Source organism: Indicator indicator, chromosome 30, assembly GCF_027791375.1.
Source record: "Indicator indicator isolate 239-I01 chromosome 30, UM_Iind_1.1, whole genome shotgun sequence".
Lineage (NCBI taxonomy): Eukaryota > Metazoa > Chordata > Aves > Piciformes > Indicatoridae > Indicator > Indicator indicator.
The window spans coordinates 2,416,279-2,430,165 of NC_072039.1; the positions used below are offsets into that span (position 1 = coordinate 2,416,279).

Consider the following 13,887-nt stretch of genomic DNA (forward strand, 5'->3'; position numbering starts at 1 on the left):
ACCTGTTCTCCAGACCCTTCACCAGCTTCCAGTATTAAAGTCAAGACACTTCAGATAAATGTATTTGTCAGAGAGGATATTCTGCCCTTCTTTTCTTTCTTTTATTTTTCCCCTCCTTTAAATTAGCTTGGTACCTCTGCTATAAGAGGTGGTGTAATCTCAGCATCATTATCTCTTAAAAATAATGACCCATGGAGTGCCCTTGTCCATAACAGTGGTTTACATGTCACAGCACAAAGAGCAGAGAGCAAATTAACATGAAGAAATTTATCTGGCTGAAGAGAACTGCACGCATCCCAGATCAGTGAGACTTAATGAACGACTACAGCAGGGCAACAGTTTGTCTGTGAACTCTGAAATGGTTTTTAGTATGCACATAAGAACCAGCATGGTTTACTTACAGTGTGTGACTCCAGCCAGGGTCTGGTAGAAGGTAGGAGTGTCACTGTCATCAGTGAGTGTCACATACACACCTCCAGACAGCAGCCAACGGGAAAACGTGAAAGCATCTTTGTTGTGCAATAGCCAAACCCTGAACTTCTCATAATTCACCTTTTCACTCTGCAAGAAAAATCAAATGTGAGCTGTTTCTCTCTGCTTTCTCAGTGCTGGTAAACAGGAACAAGTCAGCTATATGCACACCAATTGGGACAATCTCCTTTAAAAATAAGTACTAAACTATTTTTTTTTCCTTTGGAGCCATGCCTGTTTTCCCATTTCACTCTAAAACACAGAACTAGGAGGGAAATCAGACTCCTCAGTGCTCCCTGCGTTTCAACCACCTACTCAATGTGGCCTTTGGAAAGTCATCTACTCTGAACCTGAGGTTAAAGGGACTAGAGAAAAAATGGTTACTTACAAGTGAAAATAACAGGGCTTATTTTTATGAATTTCAGTTTATTATGATAGATAAGAGCTCTTATATACCAAATAGCAGGTGCTAGAAAGTCATAAACATTCTGTTAGAGCTGCACAAGTATACAAACAACACAGAAATTAGACTTGTGAGTGAGTAACAGTAAGATTAATCACTGTAGTAGCACGTCAATTTTTTGCCTCTGTTGACCAAAATCTGCTTTGGAGTGTACATGTGAACAAGACATTCACAGGATTTTTAACTCAGTGTCTCTTGCTGGATGTCTCATGGAAATATCTGTTCAGAAATATATAAAACATATAGATTCACAGAATTTAAATGCTGGAGAGGCTGTTTAAAGCATTCAGCTGAATGGTTTCTAAGCTATGGCCATGAAGCCCTAGGGATCATCAGACTCATTTCTACAGGACCTAGAAACTACCTAAAGTTAAGCCAATCTCTTAGCAGTAGACAAACTCATTATATGGAGATCCTAATCTCCAAAGGTAATAAAAAGGGATCTGCAAAGTGGAAGAGGTTTCACATCATTATTTGAACTTCCCTAATATCACAGCCCATTAAACCTTACTAAATGACACCTCTGCAGAATCCAACAATTTGCATTTGGCCACAGACTACCTGCAGCTGCCAACTGTAGGCAACTGCAAACCCACCACCTCCCTTGCCAAGTTGCTCAAATGATTAATCAGCATCACTGCTAAAACATTTGTTTCATATTCCACTTGTTATGGATTATTTCAGGCTCCAGATAATGATTCTTCTGATGTCTCCTTTCCTAGACTGAAAAATGTTACATTTTTCCCCAACAAATAGATGCAGAAGCATCCAAACACTTACAGACAGCATCAAAACCTTCCAGACTGTTATAATTCAAGGAAGTCAGGATGCTGCGATGCTCCTCCATCACCAGTTTCATCTGTATACATCCACACTGCTGACTGACAGCATGGTCCTAACCTTCCTCTTACCAACCCTGTTTCTGATCCTTCATCCCTTCTCTTTTGTGACAGCAATCACATTAGTGCAGCCATGCAGCAAAACAGATCTAGCTGAAAAATAACCCCCAGGATTAGGAGCTACAGCAAAGGGCTTACTTCTCAGCTAGATCAGTTTCCCATTGCACTTCATCAAGGCATCATAGAAATACCTGAGCCAGCACAAAGGTAGGAGAATGAATGACAGTCAGGAGAAGGTGGACTTTGCAGGATTTAACCCATTATAGAACCACTTATTTAAGCAAAACCAACTCTACTGCTAAATTAACAAAGAACAAAGCAGATCACGATTTTAATTTTTTATTTTTTAACTTCTCTAGCAGCTTGAGCCAGAGACAAGAGCATTTTCTTGCTACTTGGTCCATTCTACTTTCCCTCTATTTTTTTCCATTGCCTTCTGTAAATGCAGCAACAGCTGTGTCATGGTTCACTAAGACTGTTTTTCCAATTGGTTAGAGAAAGGACAAGGAAGAAGAGAGACAGAAAAGCTTTTGACAGGGGGGAGAACAGACATTTATATTGTGCAATGTTTACAGCTGAGCCATGATGGGACTTGAGCAACTAGAGCAATACAGGTATCACTGAATGGGGCTTTTGTATTGCAGAAACAAGGGTGAGGCAAATTCAGCTATATTTTAAAGCTCCTCTTTCTGGATGTATCCACGCAATAATGCTGAAGGAATGAGAAGTACCTACAAACAGCATCCTTGAATGCATAAACCCATGGGCCATACGGCAGGCAGGAAGGCCCACAGCAGGAACAGTAAACTTTCTCACTCTCCAGCAATGACCTAGTGTGATTAACAGGCCAGTAAATCCTGCTGAGTGGGTTATTACACTATTTTCATTTTAAAAGAAAAATCAATATCCAGCATTTTCTTGAGCAGGGAAATGGTATGAAGGCAGATTGATGCTTCTCTTCCTGCAAGTCTTCCTAAGGTATATGTCTGGGTTTCTTGGACAGTGTGCAATTCCCATCAAGTCATATTGTTGGGAAATTATAAATAGGAAATATTGAAGTGGGTCAGCTCCAGAAACTGGACTGCAGCATACACATGACAGATGATGCCAGCCAAGAATGAAGATTACAATCATTGCCTACAAAGCCAACACGGTGTCCCTGCCAGATTCAACAGCTCTGCCTCAGCCAATGCCATAACCAAAGGTACCTTCTACATAGTACAATAAAATCTAAGGTAACTCAGTGATCTGATCTCCACAAATAAAGCTTTTAGCCCACCAGTTTCTCAGTGGAATGTATAATGATGACTGGATTTTGCTGATCTATGGTCCTCTGATAACACATGAAGCAACCAAAGCACAAAACCCTGGCCCTTCACCAGGATCAGCAGTGCCAAAGAAATATCTGTGCACGTTTAAAAGTAACAACAGCCTGGGTTTGACAAGAACTTCAAAAAGGATACATCTCTCAAACAACCTAAAGCATAAATAAAGGTTGTAGCTCCTGGCAGACACACTGAGACAAAAGCAATGCCATAAAACTATTATTGTTAAGGAATAGCTGCTGGCAGGCACATTTAAATCCAGGATGCAGGTTTTCTTTGCCCTCTCAGGTCTGTTCTAGATTTCTTTCCTAATCACAGTAAAATGTCCATATTAATGAATAAAATCCCACTAGCAATATTAGTATTTAAATGTACTTGATAACATGATTACCCTTGGGCAATGTTATCTTTCAGACCAGCACAGCAAGTCAAGAAGCATGGAGACTGCCTACATTTATCTACAGAACTGCGACTCACCCCAATGTAAATTGGATGTAGTATTACAAGCACAAGAAACTAGGAGCTTTCACCCACTCAAACGAGGCCAATTTGTTCCCATAGGTGCATGAGCCATGTACATGTCAGAGAAAAACAAACTACCCAATGAAACACATTTTGTTGTAAATGTATTGGGCTGAAACCTGTCTGAAATACCTCAGAGAAACATTTCTTGAGCGACTCTGGGACTTTCCCATCAACCACATGCAGCATCTTCTCCATCTCTTCACGGACAACATAGCTCCCAGATTCATTAGAAAAGAGACTGAAAATGTCTGAGGAAAGAGAGAAAAGTTTAAGCAATTATGGTGGTTACATTCTTCAACTATTAAACATTTAACAGGCTGAGAATGCCAAAAGCTCTGCAACAACTAAAGGACTGGACCAGGCTGCCCAGGGCAGTGGAGAAGTCCCCATCCTTGGAGGGGTTTCAAAGCCATGGAGATGTGGTGCTGAAGGACATGGGTTTCACAGAATGGTAGGGGTTGGAAGAGACCTCGAAAGAGCATCCAGTCCAACCCCCCTGCCAGAGCAGGAGCACCCAGGGCAGGTCACACAGGAACACATCCAGCTGGGTTTTGAATATCTCCCGAGAAGGAGACTCCACAACCTCTCTGGGCAGCCTGCTCCAGGGCTCTGTCATCCTCACAGTGAAAAAGTTTTCCCTTCTGGTCCCATGGAGCCTCCCCTGCTCCAGCCTGCACCCAGTGCCCCTTGTCCTATCACTGGACATCCCTGAGCAGAGCCTGGCTCCGTCCTCCCCACACTGCTCTGCACACCTTCATCAGCAGCAACGAGATCACCCCTCAGGCTCCTCTGCTCCAAGCTAAAGAGCCCCAGCTCCCTCAGCCTGTCCTCACAGGGAGATGTTCTACTGCCTTCAGCATCTTTGTGGCTCTTTGCTGGACTCCTTGAAGCAGTTCCCTGAGGTCCTTCTTGAACTGAGATTAGTGCTGACCTGGCAGTGCTGGGTTAATGGTTGGACTTTACTATCTGCAAGGTCTCTTCCAACCAAAATAAATTCCATGATTCCATGACTAAAACCTTGGACTGACTCAATTTCAAGATAGCTCAACAAGGTTTAGGTCAGGAAGCACCTCCTTTTTCTTTTACCCTTCTCCACCTATCAAAAGGAAAATAATCACTATCAAGACAGATTAAGAAGGAAGACAAAACAACAGCAGGCAGTAGGCAGATGCTTGCATTTGTTTTGAAAAATATCACTGCCACCCCCCTTCCTCTGCCCACACACCATGATCAGCAGCCTTGCTGTAGGATCCCAACATTTACATTCAAGATAACTTATCAAATATTTCAGTTTGGGGAGTGCAGAAAACTAAAAGGCACCGAGTTTTAAAATACACAGCTAAAAATGTCTAAATTGATTGGCAAATGTACCCCTAAAAATAGGGACTGAGGATACCCCAGTTTATTTGCTTTACAGATGTGTGTTATACACTCACTGGCCTCTATCCTGTTGTTACTGGGGTAAGTTACAGCACTTACATTTTGCTTTCTCCTCCTCTCTGCCTCTTGTAAGTAGAACTAATCCAACTATCAAATTATTGAAGTGCAGCCCTTTGGATATTCCTCCAAATGAACAGTAGATAACCTAGAAGAACAAACAGGGGAGTTAATCAGAAAGTTAACAGAAAAAACAGTGATGTCAGAACTAAAAAGCAACAACTCCTGCTGAGGCTGTGTGTGTGTGGCTTTTAGGCCAGTCACCTCTCATGCAGCTAAACACATTTCTAAGGGGAATTCTCTTCCAGGACATATAAATGAACCTTTCCATGGTCTTTGAATTAGTGAAAAGCAGGAACAGCAAGAGGAAAGAAAAAGTTAGAATGCTGCAATGGAAAAAAAGGAAATACCCAGGACAAAAGAGGATTTACTGCTCTAACTGCTCCAACATTGAAAATAGCAAGATGGAAAAAAAAAAAAAATCTACCACTGCTGCCTTTCACAGACTCATAGAATTGTTTTGGTTGCAAAGACCTTTAAGACCACTCAGTCCAACCATTATCTAACTCTGCCAAGTCTGGTGCTAAACCATGTCCCTCAGCACCACTTCTATGCCTCTTTTCAACAGGGATGGGGATTTAACCACCCTTCTGGGCAGCCTGTTCCAGTCTTTCAGGTCCATTTCAGTGAGGAAGTTTCTTCTAATATCCAACCTAAAGCCTCCCTGATGCAACATGAGGCCATTTCTTCTTGTCCTGGCCCTTGCTCCTAGAAGAGACCAACCCCCACCTCACTGCAACCTCCTTTCAGTGAGTTGTAGAGAGCAATGAGGTCTCCCCTCAGCCTCCTTTTCTCCAATCTAAACAATCCCAGTTCCCTCAGCTGATCTTCCTGAGACCTGTTCTCCAGATATTTCAGCAGCTTTGTTGCTCTTCTCTGCTAGGAAGCAGACTAGCAGAATTCATCTGCAGAATGTGCTCTAGCTGACTTCCAAAGAAGTATCAGGCAGCAAAGTAGTAAAAAAAATTCTGAAAGGTTGTTCAATCCTCTATCCAAGTTATTTCCAGCCATAATGGTGAAGCAGAGAGATTCCCTGAAGACACTCACCTCCATATAATTCTACCTGTTACCTTCAGCAAGTCTTCTCCTTTTCCACCCATCAGGCTATCATTTTTTCATTGCTATGCACTTAAGACTATTAAAAGATGTCTGAAGGCAAGCAAATGTAAAGGAGGCAGCTAATACAGGAGGATCTAATTCTACAGCCAACAACTCCTAGACCCAGCAGAAGACACAATGCTACCCAAACACATTAACTTTCCACAGGGTGCTCAGATCAGCCTCTTCTATTACTGAAGTTTAATCCATTTACAAATGCTTGCAGGGCTCAATTATTAAAACTCAACTTGTGCTCTATTTGACCACAATGATTGTGTATGCTTCATGGCCAATGTCATGGCAGAGATTTGAATTTCACATTTTCTATGACTAATCATTCTGATTTCATAAGATGCCTTCAAGGCTACACTGCACATGTAAGCAATTTACCTTTGTATTACATTGGAATTATGACTTCTTTTAAAATAGGCACTCAGCTCTGCTGAACACTACAGTGAAAAGTCTTAATAGAACTGTTTGTGATCAAAAACCCCAGAGCACATTTGAGATTAACAGGACTTCCAGGACAAAATGTAGCTAGGAATAAACACAGGAGAAATAGCTGGGTTTCTTTCACTAATTTTAATGTGATTTTTCTTTACATTTTATTCTCTACCACTCCAATTTAACCTTTCTTTTAGAGCTTTCATTTAGCCTTTTTAAGAACAGCTATTTTCTAAGCAATATTGAATAAAGCTGTCTCCTTTCTTCATCCATCTGAAAGCCTATTGCAAATTTATAGCCATTTCTGAGTTTTTCCACTCATTTCATAGAATGATTTGGGTTGGAAGGAACCTTAAAAGATCATCTAGTTCCAACCCCCCTGCCATAGGCTGGGACACCTTCCACTAGCCCAGGTTGCTCAAGGTCTCATCCAGCCTGGCTTTGAACACCTCCAGGGAGGGGGCATCCACAACCTCCCTGGGCAGCTTGTTCCAGCATCTCACCATCCTGACTTTAAAGAATAATTTTGGTTGGAAAAGACCTTTCAGATCCTTGAGTCCAGCTATTTTAAGAGTCAATAAAAGGCACCATCAAAATAGGATGCAGGTTTGTATTTTCCAAAGTTACTTAATGCTGTTGCAGCTTTACTCAGAACAGCCACACCCAGACAATATCCTGGCAATTTACATTACAGAATGTAAAATGCAATGTAATTATATGGCACACAGACAGAGGGTTTTTTTAATCAAATATAAGTCTGACACATCATGTTTCATGGGCAACTGAAGAGTATAACAAAATGGTTCCCATTCTGTTAAAAAAAAGGAAAAAAAAAAAATCTCAGTCTATACAAAGTGTTCCCTTCAGGCCCTGTGCCCCTACACTCCAGTAAGCCTGCTATAAGAGTAGGAGAGGATGCTCAAAGCATTCTTTTGGCTCCTTTCTCTAGAGTATAAAATGTCCTGGATTCCTTCCTGATTTTATCCTTGTGATCCCTCTTTTCTCTCTGTACTTGAGAAGCCTGTGTTCTTGTGGCTGCCCCCTCAACATGCCCTTCATGTTTCTGTTGGCATTGTCCCTCTTCTTTTTGTATTACTTGAACTGCAGCTTCTTAACCAATTAGTCACACTTGGAGACAAAAAAATAAATGCAGTGACACTGAGCTACTTAGTAAGTATCACAGAGGGCTGTGTATAAACTGTCTCATCTGTAGGTATATAAAAAAGGTTTAATCTAATTAGTCATTTACATGACTCACAGGCTGAAGTTAGGTCTTTTCTCAACATTCTTCCCCTCCTCAGTCTAAAACACAAAGGTATTAAAAACACTTTCTGGAAATATTATCAGCATTTTGTCCTTCCACCCCCTCTGAACAATATTTTTTCTACTATGGTGCCCACATCTGCACACAGCAAATTTAAAAATAAATGCTGTGTTCATGCATCTCACCATTTGACCAGCTTTCCTGCAGTTAAAACAATACAAACACAGCACTCATCTGAATTTAATTTAATTGATACCTTCAGCCTCATTCTTTCAAGCCTCATTTCTGTCCTGAACGTTTCAAAAGTGTGCTTCATGTGCACAACAATCGTGTGAGTTGTCTGACCAAAGTTCCACTGGCTTCAACTCAGTGGTTTATGTCCCTGCCATAAAACTCTGCTTTTATTTATTTCATGAATTCCTCAAGGCGTCACTACTCAGTTATGAAAAACTATTATCCAAAACATGCAAAGACAGCCCTGCAATCTGAGGGTCAAAATGATCAATTTTAATGATTGAATGGCTGAAAACTCAGAACAAGGCTTTAAGCTGCTTAATGATTTTGCCTGCCTTTTCCGCATCCTGAAGCCAGGAATTACAAAGCATCCCTGCATGGCACAAGGAGAATCAAATCCAAATTTGGTCCAGATTTACAGTACTCAAGCTCACACATATGACTACTGCTATAATTCTTTATATTATCTGTGTGTGTGTGTATATATGAAAAAATAACCTAAATGCTAGAACTACACAGTAATTGGTACTAGAATGCTGAGATGCCAAAGTGCCAGTTTTAATGAGATGACATCAAAATCCAATTATGATGCTTCCATTAATTTTACTACACCAACTGGAAACCCAAACCTGCAATATCACTGTAACAAATGTTAAAAGTGACAATCACCACCAAAAATTGCGTCTTTAAGGACAGATTTTTAAGGCAGAAAGTCGCCAGCAGACATGTGAAAAGTAGGAGCCTCTATTTGTGACCAAAAGTTTACTTCATCTGAATCTGTCATTTAATTCTTAATACTGTCATAGAAGGGATAAAAAAGTACAAGGTAACTCATAATGTAAAAGTCTGAACAGTCAAATAAGACAACAAACACAGAAGTGACTACTGAAGACAGGCTTTAGCTATGGGCAGATCCTAAACCTGCTTTTGATTGCAGTTTTTCCTGTGTTAAGTGCTTGAATCTCCACATAAAAAAAAAAAATATTACAGAGGCAAATGACATCACCCTCATTATCAACACTTAGGAAAAGCAGAAAACATAAGGGAGGAAAAAATTAAGCTTTGAAAAAAAAAAAAAAGTAACCCTCTGCCAGAGTTTTAAACTTTCTGCAATGTACACTTCACTCCTCACATTACCTAAATAAAACTGGGAGACTTGGACACTGCCTGTGAGGTCAATAACACCAAAGATCCCAGGAATAGCAGCTGTGATTAGAAATCACGTGGAGGAAGATATCATCTGAAAGGTCTGGCTAACCTTCTTCTCTACCAAGAATATTTGAATTTCTCTCTCAAGGCAGAGGTAACACCAGGAAAGGAAATGATGGTTTTAAACATGCACATGTACAGGATACTATTAACTCTTTTCTATTTTTTCTTTTTTTTTTTCTGATATAGACACACAATATTTATACCCATGAAGAATATTTTCATTCTGGCTACTGTTCAGTTAATTTGTACATTTATTACACGTAAAATTATTTTTAAGAGCTTGTAAAGATTACTCTGCACTTTTAAAAGTAAAGTGGGAAAAACATAAAACAACTGAGGGAAAGAAAAAGGAAGCTGATCTCCAGAGTAAATAAAATGCTGGTCTCATGGCCATGTACCTCTAGAGGTACACCTTGCCAGCCCTTTACTTCCTCAAATCTACACCTTCAGGTTCACTTCAAAGTCATCTGCCAGCTATGAGCTGGGTTGGAATCAGCAGTTCAGTCATGCAACACATCACTGTCAGGTCTGGAACATTATCTTCACACAGAGAAGGCAAGTTGTGATGTATGAAAAATGGAAAGATGTGAAATGAGCTTGTGTATCTGTACAGGCACATCTGTGTGCACACCTGGAGGTGTGCATTACCAACTACCTTTGCCTCCCCAAAAACACAGCAAGTTCACAGGTTACCTCAGCAACTTTTGGAGGGACTCCATCACCAAGAACTTCCCTGATGAAGCACTGTTGAGTCATATAATATGAGAGTCCACAAGTTCTCTTGAAAGCATCTTTCAGCCGTTTTAGCTCTATGTCTGTAACTGTTGAAGGAGAAAGGAGGAGGGGAAAAAGAGATTTGGTCAATAAAGATGTCATAGAAATGTAGTAACTTAAGGGATCTCCAAATCTTTACATTTACCTTTACAATCAAAAGACAGGAAGAAATTAAATGCATGACTTCAACTAGATAGTGGGAAAATCTGACTACTAGCACATGAGATCTTACCAAAAAAAAGGGAGATGAAGCAGACCTTAATTGAACATCAATCAACACAACAGTTCACTGCCTAACTTTTCTCTGACTACAGTAGTGTGTTGTAACTTGTTCTAAATCAACACAGTTGATGATGAGTGGGAGGGAAAGGGTTGGGGAAGATGACAGAGAGATGAAGCCTAGAGAAGGAGAGTGATTAATCCAACACCATTGCAGGAAACCAGATGATGGTCCTCTGTTTCCTCTCCCAGCAATCCCACCCATGGCTTTATTCCTGCTGATCCAGGCTGATGATATGGATCAAACCATGTTTTGTCACTATTTTTGTCACACAAAAGGACAGTAAGATAGCTAGCTGATCGATTTGATGTGGCATGCAAGCCAGAGAAATTATCTGTAGCCAACAGAGCAGGTAAGGAAGTTTCATCTAGCAACTAGGCTATCTTTCTGTATATATTAAAAAATAAATACTTAATCACCACTTACATGCTCATAACAGTACAGTGAAGCATGAATTAACAGGAATTAAATGTCATTCTTCACCTAAGATTTTGCTGCACTCTGCTTGCCAGCTAAAACCTGTTCCAACTTGTTCACAACCCATAAACGTGGAGCCTGATGACATCCCGTTTATACTTGCACATGAGCTTCCTGAAAAGCACTCCCTGCTTTCAAGTTTTACAAGCATAAAGCAACTTTCTAGCAAAGTGTTTAAAAAGTGAAGTAGCTGGTTGAACAAAGCAAGTCCTCTGTCAAAAGTCAAGTTGCAGTGAGTAAGAGGCCATGACCTGCATCACATGTAAGTTCCCCTGGCGAGCAGAAAGAGCTATTTACCGTCTGAGAGCCAACAGAAATGATGCCGTACACGATAGCTGCTCCACTGTATTTATAGCACGGTATTTTCCTTCCCCTGATATAACATGCCAGGCAGAAACAACACTGACATGGCCAAAAGCCTTGTCAAGCTTTTTGTCAGCCAAAATAAACCAGAACACTTGAGAGCCAAACCAGCTCTCTCTTAAAATTTCTCCGTATCTATTAATTCATTCATCAAAAGAAAAATCATTCCTGAAATCACACTGAAAAATTCCTCTCTAATTTTAATCCTAGTTAACATTAAAGCCAATTAGTGACTTAACTGTGTGTAAGACAGAAACTGGGTTGAGTTTCTTTTACAGCTTTATGATAGATTCTGGGTACTTTTGACCAGCAAAAAATTAAAATCAAAGTATCTAAGAAATTAACTGAAAGCATGAACCACACAGGACTGGTGCTAGCAATTACCGTGGATCTGGCAAAGACATGTTCAAGTTATCAGCAGCAGATATCTTGTTTTAATAAAACAAGCACCCTTTAATTATATGGCAGAAGAAGGCTGGTAGAATACTGTAACCTGCCCTAGGTGGTGATTAAATGTCAACTCCCCACCTCATGTTTAAGGAATAAAACCTTCAGACTGCTAAAGCAGACAGGACAAGGGGCAATGGACACAAACTTGAACACAAAGTTCCATGTAAAGATGAGGAGGGACTTCTTTAAATTAAAGCTGATGGAGCATGGAACAGGCTGCCCACAGAGATGGTGGAGTCTCCATCTCTAGAGACATTCAAAACCCACCTGGATGCATTCCTGTGTGACCTGCTGTAGGTGACCCTGCCTTGGCAGGGGAGTTGGACTTGATCTCCAGAGGTCCCTTCCAGGCCCTACCATTTTGTGATTCCAGTTCAGCACTGCACTCCTGTTGCACCCCTAAGCCCCCCAAATCCCTGGGCAGAGCAGGTTCTCACAACTCCAGTCACCTTCCAGCTCCCCTCACTGCTGACCTGACTTACTGCAGAAGCAATTCTCAGAAGGAGCACAAGCACAACCTTGCTGAGTTATGGTTGTGCACTATCTGCTTGCTAGGATTAATTAAAAGAAATACAACAGCCCACAGCCATGTCAAACTTCCAATTACTGTTTTAATAGAAGATTTTATTTATCCAGTAAATGTGAGCCGTGTGTAATAGGCTGGACTACGAAGCGATTTTAGTCACACAAGCACTCTCACAATCATAAAATGGACTGGCAATTCCAATTCTGAGAATACCTGTATTAACAGAAATTAATTTGTGGACCATATTGAGTACTCCAGAGATATTTTATGGATCACCTTACATCCCTAAGTGCATCAAACAAGTTACATGTTTCTAGGAGCCAATGAAACTCAATCACCTCTGCGGTGGCAGAACTGCACAGAACAGTATTTCATGTGCTAAACTCTGATGTAACAGAGAGCAGTGAATGAGTTTAACCTTGCAGAGCTGCTCTCTCACAGCTTTGCAGGACAAAGGAGGCTGTATCACGAGTGAAGATGGCAAGCAGAGCAATGAAAAGCCAAACTAGATCTTAGGAACGCAGAGTCCTCCAAGGGCACTGCGGGCAGCAGTCATCAGCACTTGGTGAGCACCTACCACTGGCAAGTCTGCACTTCTGGCAGTGCTCAAGAACAGGAAAATCCCACACATGCATCTCCTCTGGAAATGCAGAAGTGACTGGACTCCTACTGAAGGTGAAGAGAAGGCTGGGAAGAAGGCTTGTCAACCAATCCTACCAAGACCTTCAAGAAGAACTGCCAGTATATCATTTAATTGTAGACAAGTGATGCTGCTAGTCCATGTTACATTTCTAAAACAAGTTACTAGTCCTAGAGAGCACTTACTATTATTATTTGCTCACAGAAACTTCAAAACAGGTCATGGAATTACAGGAAAGGTAATTCCATTCCTTCCCCAGGACACATTAAAATGACTGATGCTGGCCTTTTAAAATCATTTGCAAAGCTTTTTAAAAGTAAGTTCATTATACATTTAGATGGAGGCATATGAAAGTACTACTGAAATGGGCAGAGCATAAATCAAAGATATTATCACCATCTACCATGAGTCTGGAAGACAAATAAAATACTTGAATACAAAATCCCAACAGCAGAGCAGCAGTGATACAACACAGAAGTAGAATGGGATGCTGTGTTGAGAAGAAATAAAAATAAGCCTTCCATTATGAACGTACCATTTCTAGAAGCAATCTATCTATTAGTATAACAGCATTACAAATAAGAACATATACACACATCAGATAGCCACAAGCTACCTTTTTCCCTCTCTAATCCACAGGTCCTACACAGCAAGCATCACAGACCACAGCCAGCTCGGACAGGGCCTTGAGCAACATGGTCTAGTAGGAGGTGTCCCTGCTCATGGCAGAGGGTTGGAACTAGATGATCTTTAAGTTTCCTTCTAACCCAAACCAGTCTGTGATTCTATGACCACAGGGATATTTTTAATCCCACTTTCAGACACGAATGTGGTTAACAACCCTGTTTCCTACACTGACTAAAGTTCCTTCAAGTAAGTTGATTCACTTTTTCCAAAGGCACCACCTTACCAAACGCTTTCAGGAGACAGCTGTCTACAAACACC

General features: G+C 40.8%; 1 protein-coding gene across 1 annotated transcript in view; it reads right to left on the reverse strand.

The window, feature by feature from the left end:
• USP32 (ubiquitin specific peptidase 32) overlaps positions 1-13,887 on the reverse strand; it is a 78,544-nt gene that overhangs the window by 45,331 nt on the left and 19,326 nt on the right. The window contains exons 2-5 of the mRNA XM_054394523.1: positions 10,126-10,253; positions 5,163-5,268; positions 3,813-3,931; positions 402-561 (exon numbers count right to left, since the gene is read on the reverse strand). Coding sequence (XP_054250498.1) covers positions 402-561; positions 3,813-3,931; positions 5,163-5,268; positions 10,126-10,253 — 513 coding nt within the window. The remainder of the gene's footprint in view (positions 1-401; positions 562-3,812; positions 3,932-5,162; positions 5,269-10,125; positions 10,254-13,887) is intronic.